Source organism: Sus scrofa, chromosome 13 (assembly GCF_000003025.6).
Source record: "Sus scrofa isolate TJ Tabasco breed Duroc chromosome 13, Sscrofa11.1, whole genome shotgun sequence".
NCBI lineage: Eukaryota > Metazoa > Chordata > Mammalia > Artiodactyla > Suidae > Sus > Sus scrofa.
In genome coordinates this window covers 138,440,260-138,464,585 of record NC_010455.5, presented here as the reverse complement: position 1 = coordinate 138,464,585, position 24,326 = coordinate 138,440,260, and the positions used below count along the sequence as shown (strand labels likewise).

Here is a 24,326-nt window from a genome sequence, read left to right as displayed (position 1 = left end):
CTTGCTACCATTCACAACACCACACCCAAGAAAGACCTTTCTGGGGAAGGAAGCATGGCGACTGAGAACGAGTATCTCGGCTGATGGCAGGCCCGACCTGAGAGGGAGTCCTACCCCTTCTGTGCGTCCTCCTCCTCTGACAGCTCACACCCGTGCTTCTGGATGCACCAAGGAGGGTAGACGGGCCTGTCTGGGGTGCCTGGGGAGCTGGGGGAAGGCCCCTACTCTGATATGCCTGAGGTTTCTTCTGCTCCTCTGCGCCCATTTCTGACATTCTCGGGCTTTTAGGAAATAGCTGACGGGCTTCTAAAAGTTTCCTTCCAGTAGGGACCAGTGGTTTCCTTGTTCCCTACCTTCCCCCTCCTCCCTGTTGCCCTCTCCACCAGCCTGTGCCTATAGATGATAGATGGCACTGCTTCCTGGGAGGATCAAGAAACCCAGCCCTGCTACCACCTGCTCTGTGACCCTCAGCTAATCACATTGGCTGATTTACATGAAGCCAAGGGGCTCCTCATTTGCTTAGCTGTTTCCAAGCCCTTCTAGGACCCCAGGTGGGACCCTAACAGTGTGGCCACGTGTCTCAAGCCTTGGTAATATTTTCATACGGAAGTTGTTTTAACCGCAAGTAGTTAAGGCCACTGTCTCTCTCCACTGCGACATTTCTCTCCATCGCATTCTCCCCGTTAAGTGACCAAGTTGTGGCCATGGGCATTTTATTTTGCGTTCTGGATTCTTTTTTCTTAAAAGAGACTTTCCCACCGAAAGATATTTTAGAAGTGTCAGGCCTCACAAAACTCAGATCTTCCCTGTTTGCTGCTTTTGTCTAAGTTTCAGTTTCTTCACCTGTAAACTGGGGTTAGTCAAGGTTCCTGCCACTCATCCTCTGACTGGGAGCCTTTAGTTTTTCCCGGCTCACCCCTCCTGCTGCTTGGCTTTCCCTACCCTCAGCACTGAGAGGTAAGGTACCTGGTCTGGTCCAGGTGTGCAGCAAATGGGGAGGGGAGCCGAGCCTACAGCAGTGCACTGACAGCCCCTGACTAACTAGCCGGGCCATGACTTCACCTCCCCCTGATGGCCACACACCAAACCCTTGGCCACTGTTCTCATCCCTGCTGTGGGTGACAGGAGTCAGGACACTCCCTCAGATCGATGCTGGCTGGGACAGGCCTTTTGTGATGTGTTTTCTGCTTAGCACCATGGAGCTTGTTGAATCTGTGCTATAGATGTGCTAACGGGCCACTTCATCACTTCACTGACTTAATAGGTGCTTCCACTTTCCAGGGCTCCTGGAAGGGCTCTTGCTACCTTAGCTCTTGGGGAGGTAGAAGGTATATGTAAGCAAGAGCACCAGAGAAAGGGGAGAATATAAAACTTTGGAGAACTTTTTTACCCAGCAGGAACCCCTTCCCAGTCCATGTACTATTTTATTTATTTGACACATACATAAAATAGCACTTACTGTTCTAAGCATTTCATAAATATTAACTCCCTTAAACATTATCATAACTCTCTGCTTTGGTCTTGTTATGACTCCCCATTTTTACAGATGTGCAAATGAAAGCCCAGAGAGGTTAAGTAATTTGCATAAGACAATACTGCTAAGAAGAAGCACAGCTTAGATTCACAGCCAACAGTATAGATTCACTTCACCTTGACCTTATGCTATTTCTCTAAGTCTGGCCAGGGAACTATCCATAGTACATAGGATTTGTTCCTTGGGGACCCAAACAACTTTGGTGGATAATGTGACTTAATGCCTCAGCCAAGTTCACAAGTTCCCCACCAGGTACATCCCTCCAGCTTTCCTGCAGCTGACACCTCAGCTATCCCTACAGCCTGAGCCTGAGCCCTTCTTATCAGAGTGACCAGCCCAGTTCTTAGGACTGGGGAGAGAAGAAAGAAAAATGACCTGGAGACAAATTTTCAGAAAAGTCTGAATTAAGATACCATCTTTCCCCACCCCAGCGAACTTTCTGACTCCCGCATGAAAAGTGAGAGTAAAGTTGTGAGACCTTATCAAAACTGAATGCAGGTGTCACTTTTACCCTTGTCTTGAGTTTGAAACTGGATACTTCCTAAATTCTGAAAAGAGAGTTATTAATATTGTAACTTTAACTCACCACCACCACCACCAACAAAACAGATTCCGTTCTTTTTTAAAGGATGAAAAAGAGTCCATTTGAATTTTAGCTTTCTTCTCTGGGCACACCCCTGTTTACTGGGCTGAGCAGTGACCTGCCCATAGATAGGCATCCAAAGGGTGAAAGGAGACGCAATCAGCCCAGATAATCCACAGCAAAAATGCAGGGCTGCCTAACTCATTTGACAGCAGAGATAAAACAGTACAGAGAAATAATTCTGTTTCTCCCCCCCCCCATATGTTTTGTGTCCTCCCCTAGTCATGGAAATGAGACATTGCTGTTGTTGGCTCTGCCCAGGAGGTGAAAATTGGATGAGAGTTAAAATCTAAAAAGGCGAGGAGTTCCTGTCATGGCTCAGTGGTTAACGAATCCGATTAGGAACCATGAGGTTGCAGGTTTGATCCCTGGCCTTGCTCAGCGGGTTAAGGATCTGGCGTTGCCATGAGCTGTGGTATAGATTGCAGACGTGGCTCAGATCCCGAGTTGCTGTGGCTCTGGTGTAGGCCGGTGGCTACAGCTCTGATTAGACCCCTAGCTGGGAACCTCAATATGCTGCAGAAGCAGCCCTAGAAATGGCAAAAAGACAAAAAAGAAAAAAAAAAATCCCAAAAAACAAAACAAAACAAAAACCTAAAAAGGCGAGAAGGCAGCCATGACCTTGCAGAATTCAATTATAATTTGTGCTTCGTATTTATAAAGCTACAGGAGTGTCGAAGTGCCACTTGCAAAGGCACCTCTAACTGTTAATCCCTATTGGCTGTTATCCCAAACCTCCAGTAACATTTAAAGCTGGAGCCAGGCTGATTTGGAAAATCAGTAACTCACACATCAGGAGGAATTTTCTTCCTAGTTTGTCTTTTGATGGTTGTTCTCTTCTTGTCTGGGGGACTCTCTAGATCCTAGAGCTTCTCATTTCTCTTGACTAATACCTTTGGTTCAGTTAATGTACCTGAAGTATAGATGGGGGGTCTTCCTTCACTTTAAGATTTATATAAAATTGGCTCAAACCCTCATTTCATATCTGGTGTAAAGGTCCACTGTCCCCCCCCCCCGCCACAAATTTTTGCAAGTTCTTACATGGATGGTTGCATGAAAATTATGTTTATATGATTACTTTGATGCCCACTTCCTGTGCTGTTGATAGTGGTCATTAAAATCACAGAAGCAAATGGATAGTTCAGACCCAATTCCCAAATTACCAAAGAATTGTCATGGAGCCTAAGAGTTCTCCTATTGGAGTCATTCTTTTGGGTTAAGCTACTGTTTTAGGGGCCTTTAGAATACCTGTATGCTTCCCAGTAGGGATTATCTTATTCCCAAAGTGGTTGATTATTTTAGTAATTTAGTAGGCTCCAAAGAGAATGGACTGTCAGACAAGTTAATATAGTAGAAGATGGTCACCGCATAGGTAAGTGCGGAGTAACAGTAAAATTTCTGCGGAATAGAGAGGCTCCAATGGCAGACAGACTGCTTTGGAAGGAGCAAGAGTTTGAGAGACTGTGGCTTGTTTTTCCTTTGTAAGAGATCTTAATACCCTTTCCAGAATGTGTAACTTGGGATTTTGGCCCCCTCAGTAGTGTTGAGACTTAAGGAAACAAAAACAGTGGTAGCCCTTCCTTTATAGCAATCAGTGGTCAGAGAGCCAAGTTCCAGGAACTCAAAATTGTGAAAACTCTTTCACCACAATAGAGTATTTACCTATTCTTGGTTTCATTTTTACTCTTTCTTATATTCTTCCTCCCTACAGCTGTCTCTATTAAAAAATATTCAACTCCCTCCACCCTTTAAAAAAATCACTCTTCCGGTTCTTAATACAATGTAACGGACAAGAGAATAAAAATAGTCTATATAGTTGCGATCACAATGTATATGCAAATCCTTGAGTATGTTTGATTGAACAGTTTCATACATACTTTCTCCAATTTCAAAATGCTTTCTATTTTTAAAATTTTTGAAATTGTATTAGTCCCTTGAGTTGAAATGCTACAATTTGCTTTATTTGTGTATATGTCTGTGTTTTATTCACTCAGAAGTTATTGCCCTGTTGTCTTTGGTTTATGGTTGCTAAGAAGCTTTCATTCTAATTGTCATTGTTTTGTGGGTATTCTTTCTTCATTTTTTAAAGAATGAAAAGAATCAATCCATTTCTTTGTAAATTTGAAAAAATGTTTTGTGCTTTTAATTTAGCAGCTTCACCACAGTATTTCTAGGTGTGGATTTATTTTCATTTATCTTTGGTATTTAGAATGCACTTTTTATCTGAGGACTCATGTCTTTCTAAGCTTTGAATATTCACAATCTTATCTCTATCTCCCTCTTTTTTTTTTTTTTTTTTTTTTTTTTTTTGCCTTTTTACGGTTGCACCCGCAGCATATGGAAGTTCCCAGGAAAGGAGGTGACTCAGAGCTGCAGCTGCGAGCCTACACCACAGCCACAGCAACTTGGGATACAAGCCACATCCGCAACCTATGCCACAGCTCACAGCAACCCTGGATCCCCGACCTACTGATTGAGGCCAGGGATTAAACCCTCATCCTCACGGATACTGGTCAGATTTGTTTCCGCTGCACCACAACAGGAACTCCTTTTTATCTCTTTAAATGTTGTTTATCTACTATTCCTCCCATTCTCTCCTTCTAGAAACTGCTAGAGCTTCTCAGACTAATTCTTCATGACTCTTAACCTGTTCTTCCATACTTTTATTTCTCTCTCTGTGCAGTTCACTAGTCAAGGATCAGGTGAATGAGCAAAGACATGGGGGGGGGGGTCTTCTTACTTTTGAGGGAGCCCCAAACAAAAGACTCCAGCAGTTTTATTGACTTCAGACAGAGGTGGAAGGGAAGGACAAGGGGGCATGGGTGAGGGGTCAGTGGGGAAAAGTCTTCAAGAGGAAAAGTGTCTCCAAGGTTTTGCTTACTTCCTACCATAAGGTGGCCTCAGCAGAGGCACCTGAAGAAGACCTCTGCTCAAGCCCCCAAATAAAGAATCCAGAGAACCAAAATGTCTGAGTCACAGATGTAAATATGTGAAAGAGCATGACTGGCTGGGGGGCCAAGTCATGGACTGCAATTCCTTTCAGAAACTGCAACACCTTCTTGGCTGTGCAACAAGTCTGATGTGGGGAGGGCTTGAGATAGAGTATGCCTGGCCTTTTGGAGGAATGGCAAGGAAGCCAGTATGGCAGGGGCAGAGTAAGTGAAGGGAAGAAATCTGAAAGGTACCAAGGACCAGATTAGAGAAGATCTTGTAGGTCACTGGAAGGATTGGGTGTATAATCCTGAGGGTGATGGAAAAGCATTTGGATATAATTTGCAGAGTGGTGGGAAGCCAGCAGAGACTTTTGAACAGAAAGGTTAGATCATCTGAGACATATTTTTAAGGATCATTTGGGTTTGAGGAAGTGAACTTGGTGACAAAGATGGAAGTAGGGAGATCAGTTAGGAGGCAATTGCAATTATCCAATCAAGAAGTAATGGAGGCTTAGCCTAGGGTAGTATCTGCAGATACAGAGGGAAATGTTCCCATTCATAATAAATACCAGTGAGGTGGAAAAATTGATGGAGTGGTGGTAGGAGAAAGAATAAAATGAAAAGAAAAGAGGTGGTAGCCACAAGGTGAGGTGCTTGATATTAGGAGTTTCTAGGAGGTACAGTGGTAACATAGGGTCTAAGGTCTGGCCTAGGGAGGAGATGGCTGGGGTAGAATGGACCACAAGATAGTGGAGGAAAAGAGGACAAGAAAGTGAGGAGCTGGGCACTGTGTCCAAGAGGCTGAAATAGCCTAGGCAGGGGCAGTGACGGAGAAGATGGCAACAGGCCAGGTCCTCAGATCTTCAGTGAATAAACAGGGTTCCTAAGAGGGAGATGGATTAAAAATAACAATGATGGGCAGCGGGTGGTGTAGTCTGATGGTCTGGACTTTTACAGGAGCTGAATTTTTTGACATGTACTGATGTGTTTTACATTTACCTTTACATTTTACATTATATGATGCTTCTTATATTTTAATAGATTATATTTTATGAAACAGTATGTTATACATTTTATAAAACATACAGATATATTTCTATAATATATAAATATACATAATTATATATATATGTATATGTATATCTATATCTATAATGGGATCCATGGTGAACATGAAATTAGAGCAAAGATAGTCTTTTTTCATATTTTTTATTACAGTATAGTTGATTTACAATGTTGTGCCAAATTCTACTGTACAGCAAAGTGACCCAGTCATACATATATACACATTCTTTTCCTCATATCATCCCCTGTCATATTCTATCTCAAGAGATGGGACACAGTTCCCTGTGCTATAGAGCAGGACCTCATTGCTTATTCATTCTAAATATAATAGTTTGCATCTCCCAACACCAAACTCCCCATCCATCCCACTCTCTCCCTCCTCCCCCTTGACAACCACAAGTCTGTTTTCATTGTGAGTCTGTTTCTGTTCTGCAGATAGGTTCATGTGTGCCACATTTTAGATTCCACATATAAGTGATATCATATGGTATTTGTCTTTCTCTTTCTGACTTACCTCACTTAGTATGAGAATCTCTAGTTGCATCCACGTTGCCACAAATGGCATTAGTTCTTTTTATGGTTGAGTAGTATTCCATTGTGTATATGTACCACATCTTCTTAATCCAGCCATCTGTTGATGGACATTTAGGTTGTTTCCATGTCTTGGTTATTGTGAATAGTGCTGCTATGAACACAGGGGTGCATGTATCTTTTTCAATGAAAGTTTTGTCCAGATATATGCCCCAGGAATAGGATTTCTGGATCATATGGTAGCTCTATTTTTTGTTTTATGAGGAACCTCCAAACAGTTTTCCATAGTGCTTGTACCAATTTTAAAGCTAGTCTTAACAGAAATATCATCTCAGCCATGTAAACTTCTGGAGAACCATCCCTGCCCTAGTCACCATTTAAAGGGTGATCAGATAAAAGTGACCAGGATATCAGAGATTGGGAAAGAACAAAGTTTCAAGAAGGAGGAATGGCCAACAGTGTGGCATTCAACAGTGTGGTCAAAAAGATGAGGTTTTAAAAGATTTCTACATTTGGCAATGGGGGGGAAGCCCCTAAATATATTTGCCAGGGATGTCTCAGCAGAGAGGTGGGGACAGAGGTTGGCAGGGTAAGGGCCAAGAGGCAACAACTGCTGCTTATTCTTTCAGAGAGTTTGACTCTAAGAGAAAGAGAAACCAAAAGTGGTAGCAAAGGCTACTGCTGAAGTAACTGTTGTGAGGAAAGGAGAGGGTGATGAGCAGGGTGAACAGCCCAGAAGCCAAGTTAAGTGGAACTAGAGACTACAGATTTGTAACGTCATCAGCCTGAACAAGAGAATAATTTCTTCCAGGAGTGCTCAAACATTCAGTTATAAGAACAGATATGTATGAGTTCCCATCATGGCTCAGCAGGTAACGAATCTGACTAGCATCCAGGAGGAGGCAGGTTCAATCCCTGGCCTTGGTCAGTGGGTTAAGGACCCAGCACTGCTGTGAGCTGTGTTGTAGGTCACAGATGCAGCTCGGATCCTGCATTGCTGAGGCTGTGGCGTAGGCAATGATTCAAGCCCTAGCCTGGGAACCTCCATATGCCACAGGTGTGGCCCTTAAAACAAACAAACAAACAAAAAAAACCCAGATATGTAGATCAAAAATAAATGAAATCTGCACAAAGGGGCAAGTTTACTGAAGTTGCTCACAAGAGAGTGATTGAAAATATATACTATCATTGTGCTCGCCAACATAGTAGCCACCAGTTCCATGTGGCTATTTAAATTTAAATTAGTTAAAATTAAGTAAGATGAAAAGTTCAGTTTCTCAGACACACTAGCTGAGTGTTGAATGGCTATGGTAGCTGGTGACTACTATATCAATTGGCAGAAATATAGAACATTTCCATAATTACAGAGTACTCTCAGAAAGCACTGCATAATAGGGTCTAGACTGGATAGGGCTGAGGTCTTGATGAAGCTAAACAGATGTAGGTAATCAAGAGCAAATCTTGGAGCAAGCTATCTTGTGGACAGAGCAAGGTACATTGAGGTTTAAGATTCTAGGGGAAGAGATGTTCTTGGTGACAAGGTTTAGGGTTATGTCATGGGAAAGGGGCTGCTGAAAGAGCTTGTGGATGAGGATATTTGAAAGATGGAAGAAAAGATCAAAGAACTTTGAGGCCAGGTTGTTGGTAAACTCATCCATGTCAAAGTTACCCACATTGAAAGTCATAACTGACTGGAAAGAAAGACTTTGCATCTAATACTAAAAATCTTCAGTGAGCAAGGAAGTAGTAACCAATGATTGGTAGCAAAGAGCAGTGAGAGAGGAGAACACTTCAAAAACGGAAGGATGATAAAACAAGCAGGTGGAGTCCTTTGGGTAGGGCTAGATTTCAGTGAAAGCACAACCTTGGGGGGAATACTTGATGAAGAGGTTGAAGACACAGAAGAGTTTATTACACTGGAATGTAATGAGGCTTCCAGAGGGCCTACTTAGTAAGGCTTTGGAGGAAGTTTAATAAAAGCAGGAAAATTCATGAGGACAGATAAGTATAGTAACATAAGGAAGAGATGACCCTAGAATATATAAGACATGCGTTTGGGGCAGAGGCCGGGGCAGACTAAAGTCCCAAGTGGAGTCAGAGACCTCAAAAGGTTAGACAACTATAGTTTTGTGTGACACCCAAACAGTTATCACGCTATTGAAGTCCGAAAATATCCTTTGAAATAAATACCTCTAGTTGATTGGGAGGTGCCTGGGTTGATTCCTGAATGCCTAGCTCCCAACATCATCATAGCAACTAATTGTAACTAGAACCAGACCATTTCTGTGACTCAAGCACAAAAGGGAGGGAATCTCAACGCTTACCAACCAGTGGAGCCCAGTGAGTCCAGTAACTGGGTGGTCTAAGGTCTTGGGTCATAATATGGGAGGCCTGAGCCGCTGAGGGAAAATAAACTTTGAGAAAGTCTTCCTCATAGCGTAAGAGAGGCAATTAGCATGCATAGCTCTGAGTGATGTCATGGAAGCCAGTGGTTGGTGAGGAACTATGAAGTGTTAATTGTGCAATACTTTCAGTTCCACTCAGAATGGACTTCAGAGTGATTTCCACCCCAGGGTAGAGAAAGATGGTCTGGGGAGGGATGGATGGAAACAAATTTTTCCTACTCTGTCACCTCTCTGTTCCATTCTGGAGATAGCGGTTGAAATCCTCTATTGCAGCTTCTCAAGCTGGAGGTCTTATTAAAATACAAATTCTGACTCAGAGGTCTGGGATGGGGCCAGATATTCTGCATTTCTGACCAGCCCCTTGGGTGATGCCGATGACTTTAGAACACAAACCACACTTTTGGTTAGCAGGTGAGGAGAGGGCAGTTAGACAGATGGGAGAGAAAGTCCTTACAAACCTTTGGGAGCAGAACCCTAGGTCAGAGAAGATGGACCTATGTGTGAGTGGAAAGAGTGGGTGGGAAGGAGAGGAGGTACTCTGAGGCCCTGTAGAGAAGCAACCTGAGTCAGGAGGATAGAAGAAGCCAAAGGCAAAGTCATTTCCAGGGCAGAGGCTGAGTAATAACATAATGGTGACTGTAAACTGGCAGAATTTTCAACTACGTGTTTGGTTTCGCATTAGGTCATCCACCCTGTATCATATGGCACATTAATGACAAAACCAGTGTTTCCCCAGAGTTTCAAGAAGATTTTACAGTAGGTGGCACTCTAGTGCTATCATTCAGAGTTGAGCAAAGGAGTGGCAGCACTGCAGGAGTGCCTGGTAAGGTAGTTTCAGAACACAGTAAATCTTCTTTACATCCCTTTTCACTGGTCCAAGTACCCAGGTCGATTTTCCCACCTCCTTCCAATATGGGATCCATTTTGTACAGAGGCTGCATTGTATAATTTCAAGAGCTTCACAGGGTTCTAGTGAGTGTAATGTAATAGGCAGTGATTCAAACCTGTGCCAAGTCCAAGGCCTGGAGTCCTTTCTCATAGAGTTCAAGACCACCACCAACCTCCTTGATTATGTGTTCTCACCAAGCCATGCTGCACACAGTTCAGTTTTGCCAAGTGCATGTCACTGTTATTTCTCTTTTACTCCCTTTTAGAAGAGAAACTCAGTGACCAGAACAATTTAATTTCTCCTACCACCCCTCAAAGCATACCTCAGATGGAACTCCTCTCATGTTCCTCAGAAACCTATTTCTCCTTTCCTCTTTAATGTCAGCATTCCATCACTGAAGTCTGGAATGATGAAGCTTTATTTAGAATCCACCCTAACTCCCTCCCCGCAGTGGCATCTAACTTCATATTAACTAATAAACAGCACTTCCCCCCCCCAACCCTGTTCTTTTCATCCACGACTACTTAATTTCTTGGCCAAGCATCAAGGAATTGTATGATGTGAATATACAAAAACCCTATGATCAATCATATTTAAGGAGTTTGACAGTTCAAAACCTTTCCACAAAGCCTAATACATCCTCAGGGAGGAAAGCCTTTCTCTGAACTCTCCTAGCACATTCTCCAGGGCTTATAAAAGTTTCCAAGGGCAATGCATAACTGGGAGAGCAAGTTTGTGGTACCTGGGATTTCCCTAATACTCTGAAAGTACATCCTTACCTTCCCAGTTATGATTCATTTTCAGCATTTCATTCATGTACCTTAAATGGTCTTTGACCACCACAACCCCAAAACAACTATTGTATTTGCCCAGTTCTCTTTCTGATCCCTGAAAGAGCTTAGAGAGGTTACTGAAGAGTCTTTGGTTGGCCATTTGTGTCATTTCCAAACTGTTTTCTATCCTTGGCAGAGCTGGCCATGGAAGCAACAGTCATGGGGGAAGATGCATAAAGGGAACTATTTGAATGTCATTGATAATATTCACAGTGATCCCCAACTACTGAGGCATAAGGAAAGAGGGGATATCAAGTGTGTTACTATGATCAGAAATCTTCACCAAAGCAGGCCAAGGAATAAAGAGATAGGGAGGGAAGGGGAGAGCTTTTGATGTGATAAAGAAGTAAGGGAGCTTATAAAGCTACAGTGGAGAGAATCAATGTTCAGTTATAAGAAGGTAACAGATGGGTGAATGAGTGAGCTGTCTAACTCTGCTGGTTTTCCCTATTCTGGGATTTGGATTCAAAGAACCTAAGTGGAAAGAGGTTCTGTGAATTAGAAAGACCTAAGAACATTGGGTCCACATTAAACAGATAAGGAAACTGAGCCTCATAGGAGTTTGCACAAGGCCAGCCAGTTAGTTAGCAGTAGAGTGAGGACAAAAGCCCCTTCCTTTCTCCAGATGCCAGAGTGTATACACAGTTCCAGAATTAAAGATCTAGTCCTTCAATACCATTACTGGTAAGAAAGCATCTCGGTATTGTAGAAAGAGAAATGGAGATTCTGAGTTGTTTTTGTCTTCACTCTTGTTTCTCCTTCCCCATTCTCCACCTTTCCTTTTTTTAGGTGCTGCCTCCTTGAAAAGTCAGGCATATTTCAATGAGACTGGAGAACTGCCGTGCCATTTTACAAACTCGCAGAACCTAAGCCTGGATGAGCTGGTCATATTTTGGCAGGACCAGGATAACCTGGTTCTCTACGAGCTATACCGAGGCCAAGAGAAGCCTCATAATGTTAATTCCAAGTATATGGGTCGCACAAGCTTTGACCAGGCCACCTGGACCCTGAGACTCCACAACGTTCAAATCAAGGACAAGGGCTCATATCAATGTTTCATCCATCATAAAGGGCCGCATGGACTTGTTCCTATCCACCAGATGAGTTCTGACCTATCAGTGCTTGGTATGTAGTCAATGGTGTGTTCACATCTGGGGTCTTCTCAGATGAGAACTGCAACAAGCAGACAGACCCTGGTGGGGGAGGGACCATGGAGAGAAAGGCAGGGGACAGCCATTTCTGTGAAGTCCATGCAAAGAGAATGCAGGGCTTGGGAGCAGGGAACTAAAAGTCCTTTGTACTTTTTATAGTGTACTTCGGAAGGATCTTTAAGAATCTGCTCTGGGGACCAAATAGAGCTAACTAACCAAGTTAATATGGCTAGGTGAAAACCATGGGTAAATTGGCCATGATTAAGTTTAGATGAATCATTTAGGTCTCAAATCTTTTTCATATTCATTTTATCCTTTAATCCGAGATTTTTCACCCAATAAATCTTTGCCAGGATCTCCTAGGAGGGGTGGCAGATGACTGATTTGGGTTTTCCCTTCAATCTCCTAGAGGCTGCTTATGATTTGTTTGCTGCCCATCCATGAGCCTAGTAGACAGAAGGGTAATACCCCAAGGCACACAACCCAAAAGCTGACAAGCCAGCTCCTCCATTTCTCCAAGCCTTGAAAAACCTAAAAGTCACTACAGATTTCTTTATATTATAATACAGTAAAATTAACTATTTTTGTTTTGGTGTACCAGTCTATTAATTTGAACTTTTGTATGGATTTATGTAACCAGCAACATAAACAGGATACAAATAAATTTCAGCACCCTAAACAAATTTCCCCATGCTGTGCCCTTATAGTCATACCCTTTCCATACTTTTTTAACTCCTATTTTGCCTCCTATAGTAGTCTTGCCTTTGTGTGAAGGTCACATAAATGAAGTTATACTGTATGTAACCTTTAAAACCTTTTAAGACCAGCTTCTTTTATTTAACATAATGACTTTGAGAGTAGCCCGAGATGTTGCATGCATCAAAAGCCTGTTCCTTCTTATTACTAAGTAGTATTTTTATTTATTCACTCAACTCAGGGAAAGACATTGGATTGTTTACAGTTTGGGGCTGTGATGAATAGAGCTGCTGAGAACATTCATGTACAAGTTTTTGTATTTCTCTAAGGTGGAGACCCAGGTGTGGGACTACTAGATCCAGGTTAATTACAGCTAATGAGATCTAAAGTAGCTAGCACCATGGCAAGCCACCTTCTAGAGGCCAGGTCACATATAAGCAGAGTGCTTAAGTAGTGCGTTGATACAGCAAAACTTGTAAAGATAGCGTACAAATCACTGAGGTTTTAGAAACCATATAGTCTGCAAATTACCTAGCAACCATAGAGGAAGAACAAGGGATTTGGCTGGCACTTCTATCACTTGGAGAGCACCTCGTTGATTTGGGTAAGCAGGAAGTAAGCATGGCTCCAAGCTCCATTCTTGAAAAATAAATGTGGAGTCATTGTGTGGCACTCACCACCAGCTGAGGTCCACAATTTAGACACCTTGAGGTTGCTAAGTGTGCTCCCAGTGAGTTCCTAGATCAAGTACCTAGTTATTTTCTATTCCCTCCTAGATATATCTAAATTTAGACTGATTTCTTCTTTGTTGTATCCCTATTCTGCTTTTAGCTAACTTCAGTCAACCTGAAATAAACCTACTTACTAATCACACAGAAAATTCTGTCATAAATTTGACCTGCTCATCTACACAAGGCTACCCAGAACCCCAGAGGATGTATATGTTGCTAAATACGAAGAATTCAACCACTGAGCATGATGCTGACATGAAGAAATCTCAAAATAACATCACGGAACTCTACAATGTATCAATCAGGGTGTCTCTTCCCATCCCTCCCGAGACAAATGTGAGCATCGTCTGTGTCCTGCAACTTGAGCCAAGCAAGACACTGCTTTTCTCCCTACCTTGTAATATAGGTAAGTCTGCTTCTCCAGACTGTTGCTTCAGATATTATACACAGATGGTTAAGACAGATCATCCAAATATCCCCTGCTTGCCAGGAAATCTCCAACCAGGCTATTTTATGACACTGTCATGAAGGAACTAGACAGGGGGGCTCCTGTTTCATCTGAGTGCTGCAAGGTCCGGGAGGCTATGAACTTATACTGCACTTGAGGAAGCATGTTCTTAGCCCTGACATTGACCCAACCTTTTGGGCAACCTCTGGATATTGAAATTTAGATTTGAAATTGCAGGATTCCTCCAGGCAAGAATTCTTCCATTCATTAACACACACATACACACACCCCATGCTGCATACATACAGCCATACAGCACTTGTTATATGTACAGAACCACTCTAGACATTGTTGGTTGCAGGGGAGAAAACCAAAAGGTGTAAGACATGCTCTCTGCTCTCAAGGACCTTCTGTAGAATCAGGACCCCATGAGGTACACACATGGTAAGCTGGATTTTTAAAAAGATTGAACTGGAATCTGAATTCTATCCCATTGAAATATATAACTAAATTTAAAAACAAGAGCCACCGATAAGATTTATAGGCATTCAGAGATAGGCGATTTCCTCGAGGGTCAGTGAAGGCTTCCTAAAGGAAATGGGACTTTACATTACCATAACAGAAATAACTGGGTGTAAGAACTGTGGCAAAAAGATGACAAGCACTCAAACATGTGGAGACTTCCTGAACAGAAAGAACAATTCTGAAACAGCACTCAGGCTTGGGAGGTGAGAAAGCCACAATCGAGCAGTAGTATCTGCCGGGTGGTGGGCATCAGTACACATGCATCAAGGAAACACTCAGGAACAGACATGCCTGTGGCATACTGCCTGTGTAGCATGGGGACCAGTCCCACTGGAGAAAGGGTTGAAACGAAGCAGTGTCTACTAATAGGAGTGTGCCATTTTAGGAGCCTAGCTTTGCCCTACAATATACTCACATTGGAGACCCCACTTTTGAGGAGCAGTAACTGCAAGATTCTCTTCTTGAATAAAGGCACTCTGTGCTCACACTGCCCTCAGCACTGCTTGTTTTGATCCTGACACCTCCCCCAACCCATCTGCCTCTGCTTGCTTTGGCCCCTCCTCCAGCTCTGGGCCCTTGGTTTGCCCCCTCCTAATGCATCCATCAAGCTCCTTGCTCCATCCTCTGGCTTTGATGCCTCCTCCCTCCTGATGTCTCATTGTTTAAACATAACTTGGCCTCTGGATGCATTCATGCAGGCAGCTCCTGGGGCCAGTCCCCACCGGCCAACTTAGCTTTGCTAGTGGGCCAGTCCCTTCGCCTAGAACGGATTACCTTCTGATCAGACACTTCAGACTCCAGTAAATGGCAAGGTCACCCAGCCTGTCCTGGTTGCTGCTACTGTAGCCTCTCTTGGCATGATAGAAGCCTCTCCCACACTGTCCCTGAAGTTCAGCACCTTCTGGGAACCACAGACATCACTACACATGACATGACTTGGGGCCCTGTGCCATGGCTCCCACAGGAACAGGGTCTTGCCTCCACTATAGTTTCCACATGGCTCACCTTTCTGCTGCTTCTCAACTGCTGCCAAACCCTTCCCAGCTGCCACCATCTTCAGAAGCATTTCAGTTCTTGCTGCCGTAGGAGGGCAGGACTTGTCTCTCTGTGTCCCTATTCCATGGCTAGATCAGAAATAGGTTGAGCCCTGTGTCAAGGGTCCTCATTAGGTATCAAAAGGTAGCAGCCTCCATCTTACCAAGTATATCTTCTGTTTACGGGGACTGCTAAACAGGTTCAAGTGGAATAAACTGGGACAGCCTCAAAAAGTGTTGATGTGGCCTGCAGTGCCAACAACTCCTTTTTTTAAGGTTCCAGGAATAAGGCATGTGTCCACAAACTGCCCCTAAGCTAATGGAGGTCAGCTGGTCCTCTTTTCCTATCATTTGAGATTAACTACCAGAATTGTTCCCACAAATGTCTGTAATGTGGGCCACTCCGTTCTGAGTTCTTCCCCTAAGGCCTGGGTCTTTTTTTTGTTGTTTTGTTTTGTTTTTAACTTCCTGGAAATTTAGGAGTCCGTGGGCAAATCCTGACCTCCCAAGACCTGATTCTGACCCTGAGTCCTTAGGGTATGAAGAGATAGCAAAGGTTTTCCAGTAAGCGAGACATGCTAAAAGCCATGCTTAAGGAAGTCCACTGTGACATCAGGGGGAAAAACAAACAAAACTGGATATAGGGGGCTTGTGAGGAGGCTTTTCCATTCACTCAAATGAGAGCTATCTGGATTCTGATCTAGAGATGACAGTGGATGGAGGAATTACTACAAGGGAAACTTCAAGACCTGGGGCCCAACAACATAGGGGACTGAGGAAGCAGGATGCTGCCCAGATGACTGTACATTCAGAGCCTCAGTACAGGTACACCCAGATTCCAGAACCCAAGACCAGGCTGACCGCAGTCACTGTCATCTCAGCCTCCAGGAAGAGAAAGCAAGGCAGCTCAGTCAAGACATTTGGCCAGAGGCACTGGCTTGGTCCTCGATGCTGAGGTCTGAGACAGGGGATTCCTCTGGCCCAAATCATGTGGATTTCAGGCTCCTCCAGGAGTAGAGCCCTCAGGAGATGCTGGCATGTAAATAAAGCAAAGAGCAGTAATTACAAAGCTTTTTATAATCAACCTTCCTGGCTGATTGAAAACTTGGCTTCGTTTTTAGATGCAAAGCCACCTGTGCAACCCCCTGTCCCAGACCACATCCTCTGGATTGCAGCTCTACTTGTAACAGTGGTCGTTGTGTGTGGGATGGTGTCCTTTGTAACACTAAGGAAAAGGAAGAAGAAGCAGCCTGGCCCCTCTAATGAATGTGGTGGTGAGTCAGTGCTTGTCCTCTCTGTAGATTGCCACTTTGCAGCTACTTTCCCATCAGCTACCTTCTGGAGCTCATTGGTTGAGCCCAAGCTGGCAAAAATTCAGCAAGTGATTGGAGGAAAAGGCTGCCTCAGGGTTTGGAGCCCATATAGATGGGTCTCAGAAGCTCTCATAAGGTTGCTCTGGATTTCTAGGAAAGGCAGTATTTCTAACATAAGGTTTGCAAATGTACTTCTGGTTTCCAGTCAAAGCTGACTATTCCTTGCTTTACCTACTTCACTTCATGAAGTTACTGTGAGAAGTTAATGAAGTAAAATAGTGAAGACATCTTTTTATTATTTTTATTTTTTATTTTTTGTTTTTTAGGGCCGCATGTGTGGCATATGGAGGTTCCCAGCCTAGGGGTCAAATTGGAGCTGCAGCTGCTGGCCGACACTACAGCCATAGCAACACGGGATCTGAGCCACATCTGTGACCTACACCATAGCTTACGGCAATGCCAGATCCTTGACCCACTGAGTGAGGCCAGGGAGTGAACCCGCATTCTCATGGATACTAGCTGGGTTCATAACCCACTGAGCAACAGCGGGGACTCCAAAACATTTTGAGTATGGACCTGATGGTGTTCAAGCAGGAATGGTGGGTTAAAGGGAGGATTAGATGACCATAAAATTCACCTTCTCATCTCTAAAAGTCTAGGTTCCCTAAGAAGTTAGATGAATTATTCCCCATGGACTTAAAAAAATATAATAATAAATATAGTAGAAAATAAAAATAATATAAAAATATTAACTCCTAGGAGTTCCTGTCATGGCTCAGTGGTTAACAAATCTGACTAGCATCCATGAGGACGCAGGTTCAATCCCTGGCCTTGCTCAGTGGGCTAAGGATCTGGCATTGCTGTGAGCTGTGGTATAGGTCACAGATGCAGCTTGGATCTGGCATTGCTATAGCTGTAATATAGGCTGGCAGCTGCAGCTCCGATTCGACCTCTAGGCTGGGAACTTCCATATGCCTCAGGTGTAGCCCTAAAAAGCAAAAAACAAAAATAAATAAATAAAATTAACTCCTATGGATTAGCAAGTATTATGTTTCCATTACCAAATATACTAAAAATAAAAATCACCTGTAGTTCCACTGGTAAGAAAAAAATGATTATGCAAACAACATATTAGTGTACATCTTCCATATTTTTCTATGTATTAATCTATGTTTTTTTCCATAAGTGGAACAGTATTTAGAATTAGCTAAATGTGAAGAAGCAACCTTCAGCTTGGAAATAAGCTGTTTCCTAAATTTGCTTTCACATTGGGATGATTAGCTTACAAACAAAAGAAAAAGGGCTGGAGAAAGAATGTGTAAGAAGGCTTCTACCCCTAAAAAGCAATCAGAAAAATTCAGGACACTAGATAAGGGAGTTAAAGAGGATGTCCATACATGTGAGAGAATTAGAAAGGTGTTCAGGAAGCTGTCTATTGCATTTGATATGGTCCATTTGATCTATGTGTGCTAAATGGCAGACGACAACAAGAGAGCATAGCACACATATGAACCACTCCTGCCCCAAGAATGGGATAAAGAATATTGGTAGGAAAAAGTTGTTTGGTCAGATAGTCACCTATACCACTGAGTTTGGTCACAGAGAGAGCCTTGATGGCACTGGAGGAGGGAAATGTACCAAGTAACCATTCAATTTAGATGTGAGATATTCATAAAACTTGGATCTGTAACTTCAGCAATATCTGCACTTGCTTTGTGGACACCCCTGGCACTGGCTGTATGATAGACAGAATAATGCCACCAACAAGATGTGTACCTCCTATACCCCCAAATCCACAACATGTTACCTTACATGGCAAAAGGAACTTGCTTATGTAATATACTGACTTTAAAGTGAAGACATTATCCTGGATTATCCAGGGAGATTCAGTCTAATTATATGAGTCAGAGAACCTTTCCCACCTAAATTAGAAAGATGGGAACTGAAGAAGGAGAGATTCAAAGCCTAAGACAGGCATAGCCCACCATTGCTGCCTTGAAGATGGAGGAATGGGCCATAGGTCAAGAAGTGTGAGTGGCCTTTAGAAGCTGGGAATGGCCCTCAGCCAAAAGCCAGCAAGGAAATGGGACTCTCAGCCCACAAAGAATTAAATCCTGCCAATAGACATGGAAGCAGTCATGAAACATCCACAGAGACACAAGCTTAATGATGAGTAGATATTTCTCCAATGATGTCCTCTTAATTTAGTATTAATCCTTTTCTTAGAGGAGACAGCCCTCCAAACTAACTAATTTGGTGGCAAAAGTCCTTTCCAGTGATTGTTCAGTAATAATAGCTTTTCTATACCTCAACCATACGTATTTACCCTGTTCAGACTGTTAAATGGATAAAAGAGAAATGCCATAGTTGTTCTAGATGGTTTCTAATCTCTTTTCTCTCTCCCTTTCTCTCTCCCTCTCCCTCTATCAAATAGGGCAGTTAAGGCATGAGAAATTATAATGTTGAATGACTGTCTTTCCCCAGTGAGAAGTTACCCCGTCAGATTACCCACTAGGGAGAAAGACTAAAATAGCTCCTCCTGAAGTTTTACTTCCTCATTTGGTTCTTGTGTGACTAAAATCTGTACTGTAATAGTGTTTAGCAACTACAATTTTTACAACTTGCCTCCCTCTTACAGATCTGGAAGAGTCTCAGCTTTTTAAGGAATGATTTCTTAAAGGACAAATGTCTTTTTCAAAATCAATCATTTTAGATGTAAACAGAAACTTTCACAGGGTTAAAACCTGAAACCAGATGATATCATCACATCTACTCTTTAAAATGCTAAATTTGTAATCAAATCCAAAAATTTAGAATCTGTTTTTTTTTTTTATTGTCTGCTTTCATTTTTTAAATAGAAGCTTTTTTTTTTTTTTGAAATGGTGATGATTTTGTCATAAGTGCGAAAGGATAATGTAACTATTTGGTGTTGGTCTATAGACATCAGAAATAATGTATTTGGCTATAAGCACCGTTTTTTTGTTTGTTTGTTTGTTTTGTTTTGTTTTTTGCCATTTCTTGGGCCACTCCTGTGGCACATGGGGGTTCCCAGGCTAGGGGTCAAATCAGAGCTGTACCCGCCAGCCTATACACCACAGCCACAGCAATGCAGGATCTGAACCACGTCTGCCACCTACACCACAGCTCACGGCAACACCAGATCCTTAACCCACTGAGCAAGGCCAGGGATCAAACCTGAAACCTTGTAGTTCCTATTTGGATTCGTTAACCACTGAGCCACGACGGGAACTCCAGCACCATTGTTCTTAAGAGGAATTCTGACAAAAATAGAACTTAACTAGATTTATAAGGTATATAGAAACCCAGTCAAATAAGAAATATCTGAAATAACTGAGGATGATTAGAAAAAAAAAAAAAGCCTTGTGGGGGACACAAATGATGCCTTTAAAGCCTAAAAACTGCCATAGAGTATTAAGATTGCACATAACTGAGGCTCTAAAGGGCATCTTAATGGATGAAGGTTATAAGAGGGTATAAGGAAATAAGAGACTTTTCTAACAATTAAAGTTCTTTTAAAATTATATAGAAGACACAGACTTCTTCCTCCATGAAGGATTAACTGCTCCAGGAATCATCCTCCTGCTATAAACAAAGAATCAGACAAAATATATGTAACAACTGTGTTCAGACATTGGATAATAGGCTATAGCAAACTGTAGTTCCCCATGAGAAGGGAAAAAATGAGGTGAGCCCTATGATTGCCCCCAGCCTACTGCCCAGAGTCAGTTTCTAGGCTGCTCTGTAAGTCGGGGGAGCCCTAATACCAAAACTAGAAAAAGACAGTACAAGAAGGAAACCTACATATATCCCTTGTGAACATAGATGCCAAAACACAACGAAATTAGCAAGTAAAATCTAGCAATGTATTAAAAGTATTAAATGTATTAACATCACAAAACAATGTGTTAGAGATTGAGATTAGGTGGGGATTAAACATTGTGATTAGGATATAAGGTAAATTCAACATCTAAATATCAAGCAATGAAACTTGCTATATTTACAGACTAAAAAGAGAAATCATGTAGATGCAGAATATATAGCAAAGGATGCAGAAAAAGCATTTGGCAAAATTAACACCCATTCATAATTTTAAAAAAGGATGAACTCTCATAAAAGTAGGAATACAAAGAAGCTTCCTGGACCTGGCAAAGGACATTTACTAAAAATTCTTTAGTTAGCATCATATTTAATGAAAAAAGACTGTTTGCTTTTGTCTAAGGTCAGGAACAAGGCAAGGGTGTCACTCCCATTGCTTTTGTTCAACACTATACTGGAGGTACTAGCCAGTGCCACAAGTCTAGAAAAATAAATAAAAGACATACATATTCGAAAGAAGGAAGCAAAACTGTTTCTTTTTTGTAGATAACATGATCATGTTTGCAGAAAAGCCTAAGGAATTCATTAAAAGCTATTAGAACTGAGTGTAGCAAAGTCGCAGGATACAAAGTCAATATACAAAATTGATTGTATTTCTACATACTAACAACAAAAATTGGACATTTAAAAAAATTAATGCCATTTACATTAGCAGCAAGTAATATTAAATTATTTCTTTATTTGGAATAAATGTTTAAAAATGAGTACCAGACCCGTATACTGAAAACTAAAAAGCCATTATTACTGTCAGAATTAAAGTAGACCTAAATGAATGGAGAATTTTGTCATGTTCATGATTTAGAACATTGGTATCTAGATATAAAGATACCAATTTCCACAAATTGACATAGGTTTCAATGCAATATCAATCAAAATCCTGGCAGGCTCTTTAATGGAAAATAAAAAGCAGATTCTAAAAGTTATATACAAATGCAAAGGACCTACAATTGTCAAAACAATTCTGAAACATGAGAACAAAGATGGAGGACTTATACTACCTAATTCCAAGATTTACTATACAACTATAGTGGTCAAGACAGTGTGTCAATGGTGAAAGGACAGACATATCAGGCAATGGATCAAAATGGAGTGTCAAAAAATAAACTCACATGATCTTATCAACTGATTTTGACAAAAGTGCCAAGGTCATGTGATGCAGAAAGCACAGCCTTTTCAACAAATGGTATTGGGTCAGTTATATCCATGTAGGAAAATATGAACCTAGACACACACAAAAAAATGACTTGAGTTCCCATCATGGTTCAGTGGTTAATGAACCTGACGAGGAACTATGAGGTTGCGGGTTCGATCCCTGGACTTGCTCAGCAGGTTAAGGATCTGGCATTGCCGTGAGCTGTCAGACACAGCTGAGATCCTGTGCTGCTGTGGCTCTGGTGTAGGCCAGCATCTATAGCTCTGATTAGACCCTACCCTGGGAACCTCCATGTGCCACAGGTGCAGCCCTAGAAAAGGCAAAATTACAAAAACAAAAACAAAAACCTTGAGATGGATCATAAATATAAGAACTAAAATTAAGAGACTTTTGAAAGAAAATGTAGAAGATTTTTGTGAGCTTAGGTTTGGCAAATCTTAGGACACAGTAAACAAAAAGCATATTATAAAAAAATTATTATTATTATAAAAAGATTGATAAACTGACCATAGTTGTCTGGGTTTATTTCTGGGTTCTCCATTCTGTTCCACTGGTCTGTATGTCTCGTTTTGTAGCTGTACCATGCTGTCGTGGTTACTGTAGCTGTGTAATATTGTCTGAAGTCTGGGAGAGTTATGCCTCTCCTGCTTGGTTTTTGTTCCTTGGGATTGCTTTGGCAATTCTGGGTCTTTGGTGGTTCTATATAAATTTTTGATTGTGTGTTCTAGTTCTGTGAAAAATGTCATGGGTAATTTGATAGGGATTGCACTGAATCTGTAGATTGCTTTGGGTAGTATGGCCATTTTAACAATATTAATTCTTGCAACCCAGGAGCATGGAATATATTTCCATTTCTTTGCATCTTCTTTAATTTCCTTGATTAATATTTTATAGTTCTCAGCATATATCTTTCACCTTATTGGTCATGTTTATTCCTAGGTATTTAATTTTGGGGGTGTGATTTCAAATGGTATTTTTTTTTTGTCTTTTGTCTTTTTAGGGCCACACCCATGGCATATGGAGGTTCCTAGGTTACGGGCTGAATTGGAGCTGTAGCTGCCAGTCTATACCACAGCACAGCAGGATCTGAGCTGTGTCTGCAATCTACACCACGGCTCATGGCAATACCAGATCCTTAACCCACTGAGCGAGGCCAGGGATCAAACCCATGTCCTCATGGATACTAGTCAGGTTCATTAACACCCGAGCCACAACAGGGACTCCTAAAAGGTATTTTCATATTTCTTTTCTAATATTTAACTGTTAGTGTACAGAAATGCAACTGATTTCCGAATGTTAATTTTGAGTCCTGCTACTTTGCTGAATTCATTGATCAGTTCAAGTAGATTTTGTATAGAATCCTTAGTGTTTTCTATATATGGTATCATGTCATCTGCATATCATAACAATTTTACCTCTTCTCTTCCAATTTGGATACCTTTTATTTTTTTTTGTTTGTACGATTACTATGGCTAGGATGTCCAATACTATGTTGAATAAAAGTGGTGAGAGTGATCATCCTTGTCTTGTTCCAGATTTTAGTGGGAAGGCCTTCAGCTTTTCTCCATTGGGTTTGTCATAAATGGCTTTTATTATGTTAAGGTATGTTCCCTCTATACCCACTTTGGTAGGAGTTTTTATCATGAATGGATGTTGGATTCTGTCAAGTGCTTTTTCTGTATATATTGAGATGATCATGTGGTTTTTGACTTTTTTTTTTTGTTAATGTAGTGTATGACGTTGATTGATTTGCATATGCTGAACCATCCTTGTGAACTTGGGATGAATCCCACTTGGTCACGGTAGATGATTTTTTTTTTTTATTGTTGGATTTCATTGGCTAAAATTTTGTTGAGAATTTTTACATCTATATTCATAAAAGATATTGGCCTATAATTTTCTTTTTTGGTAGTATCTTTGTCTGGCTTTGGTATTAGGGTGAAGGTGGCTTCATAAAATATATTTGGGAGCATTCCTTCTTCTTCAACCTTTTGGAAAATTTTAAGAAGGATGGGTATAAGCTCTTCTTTGTATGTTTGGTAGAATTCACCTGTGAAGCCATTTGACCTTGGACTTCAGTTTGAAGGAAGTGTTTTTTTTTTATTACATATTCAATTTCATTTCTAGTGATTGGTCTGTTCAATTGATCTATTTCTTCTTGATTCAGTTTTGGTGGACTGGATGTCTCTAGAAAGTTGTCCATTTATTCTAGGTTGTCAAATTTGTTGAGATATAATTGTTCATAGTATTCTTTTATGGTTTTTTGTATTTCTGCAGTATCCATTGTAATTTCTCCTCTTTCATTTCTTATTTTGAGTTCTTTCTCTCTGCTTGGTGAGTCTGGCCAGAGGTTTGCCAATTTTGTTTACCCTTTCAAAAAACTAGATCTTGGTTTTATTGATTTTTTTTCCATTGTTTTTTGAATCTCTTTTTCACTGATTTCCTCTCTGATCTTTATGATTTCTTCCCTTCTGCTCACTTTAAGTTTTCTTTTTTCTATTTCTTTTAGGTGGTAGGTTAAGGTGTTGACCTGAGACTTTTCTTC

At 41.5% G+C, this 24,326-nt stretch overlaps 1 protein-coding gene across 8 annotated transcripts in view; it reads left to right on the top strand.

Annotated features, from left to right (window-relative positions):
- CD86 (CD86 molecule) overlaps positions 1-24,326 on the top strand; it is a 76,735-nt gene that overhangs the window by 39,722 nt on the left and 12,687 nt on the right. For 6 of the 8 annotated variants that reach the window (XM_005654040.3, XM_005654041.3, XM_005654042.3 and 3 more), the window contains 3 exon segments: positions 11,623-11,958; positions 13,512-13,817; positions 16,540-16,692. In XM_005654040.3, the coding sequence (XP_005654097.1) occupies positions 11,623-11,958; positions 13,512-13,817; positions 16,540-16,692 (795 nt within the window). 8 annotated transcript variants of the gene reach the window in all.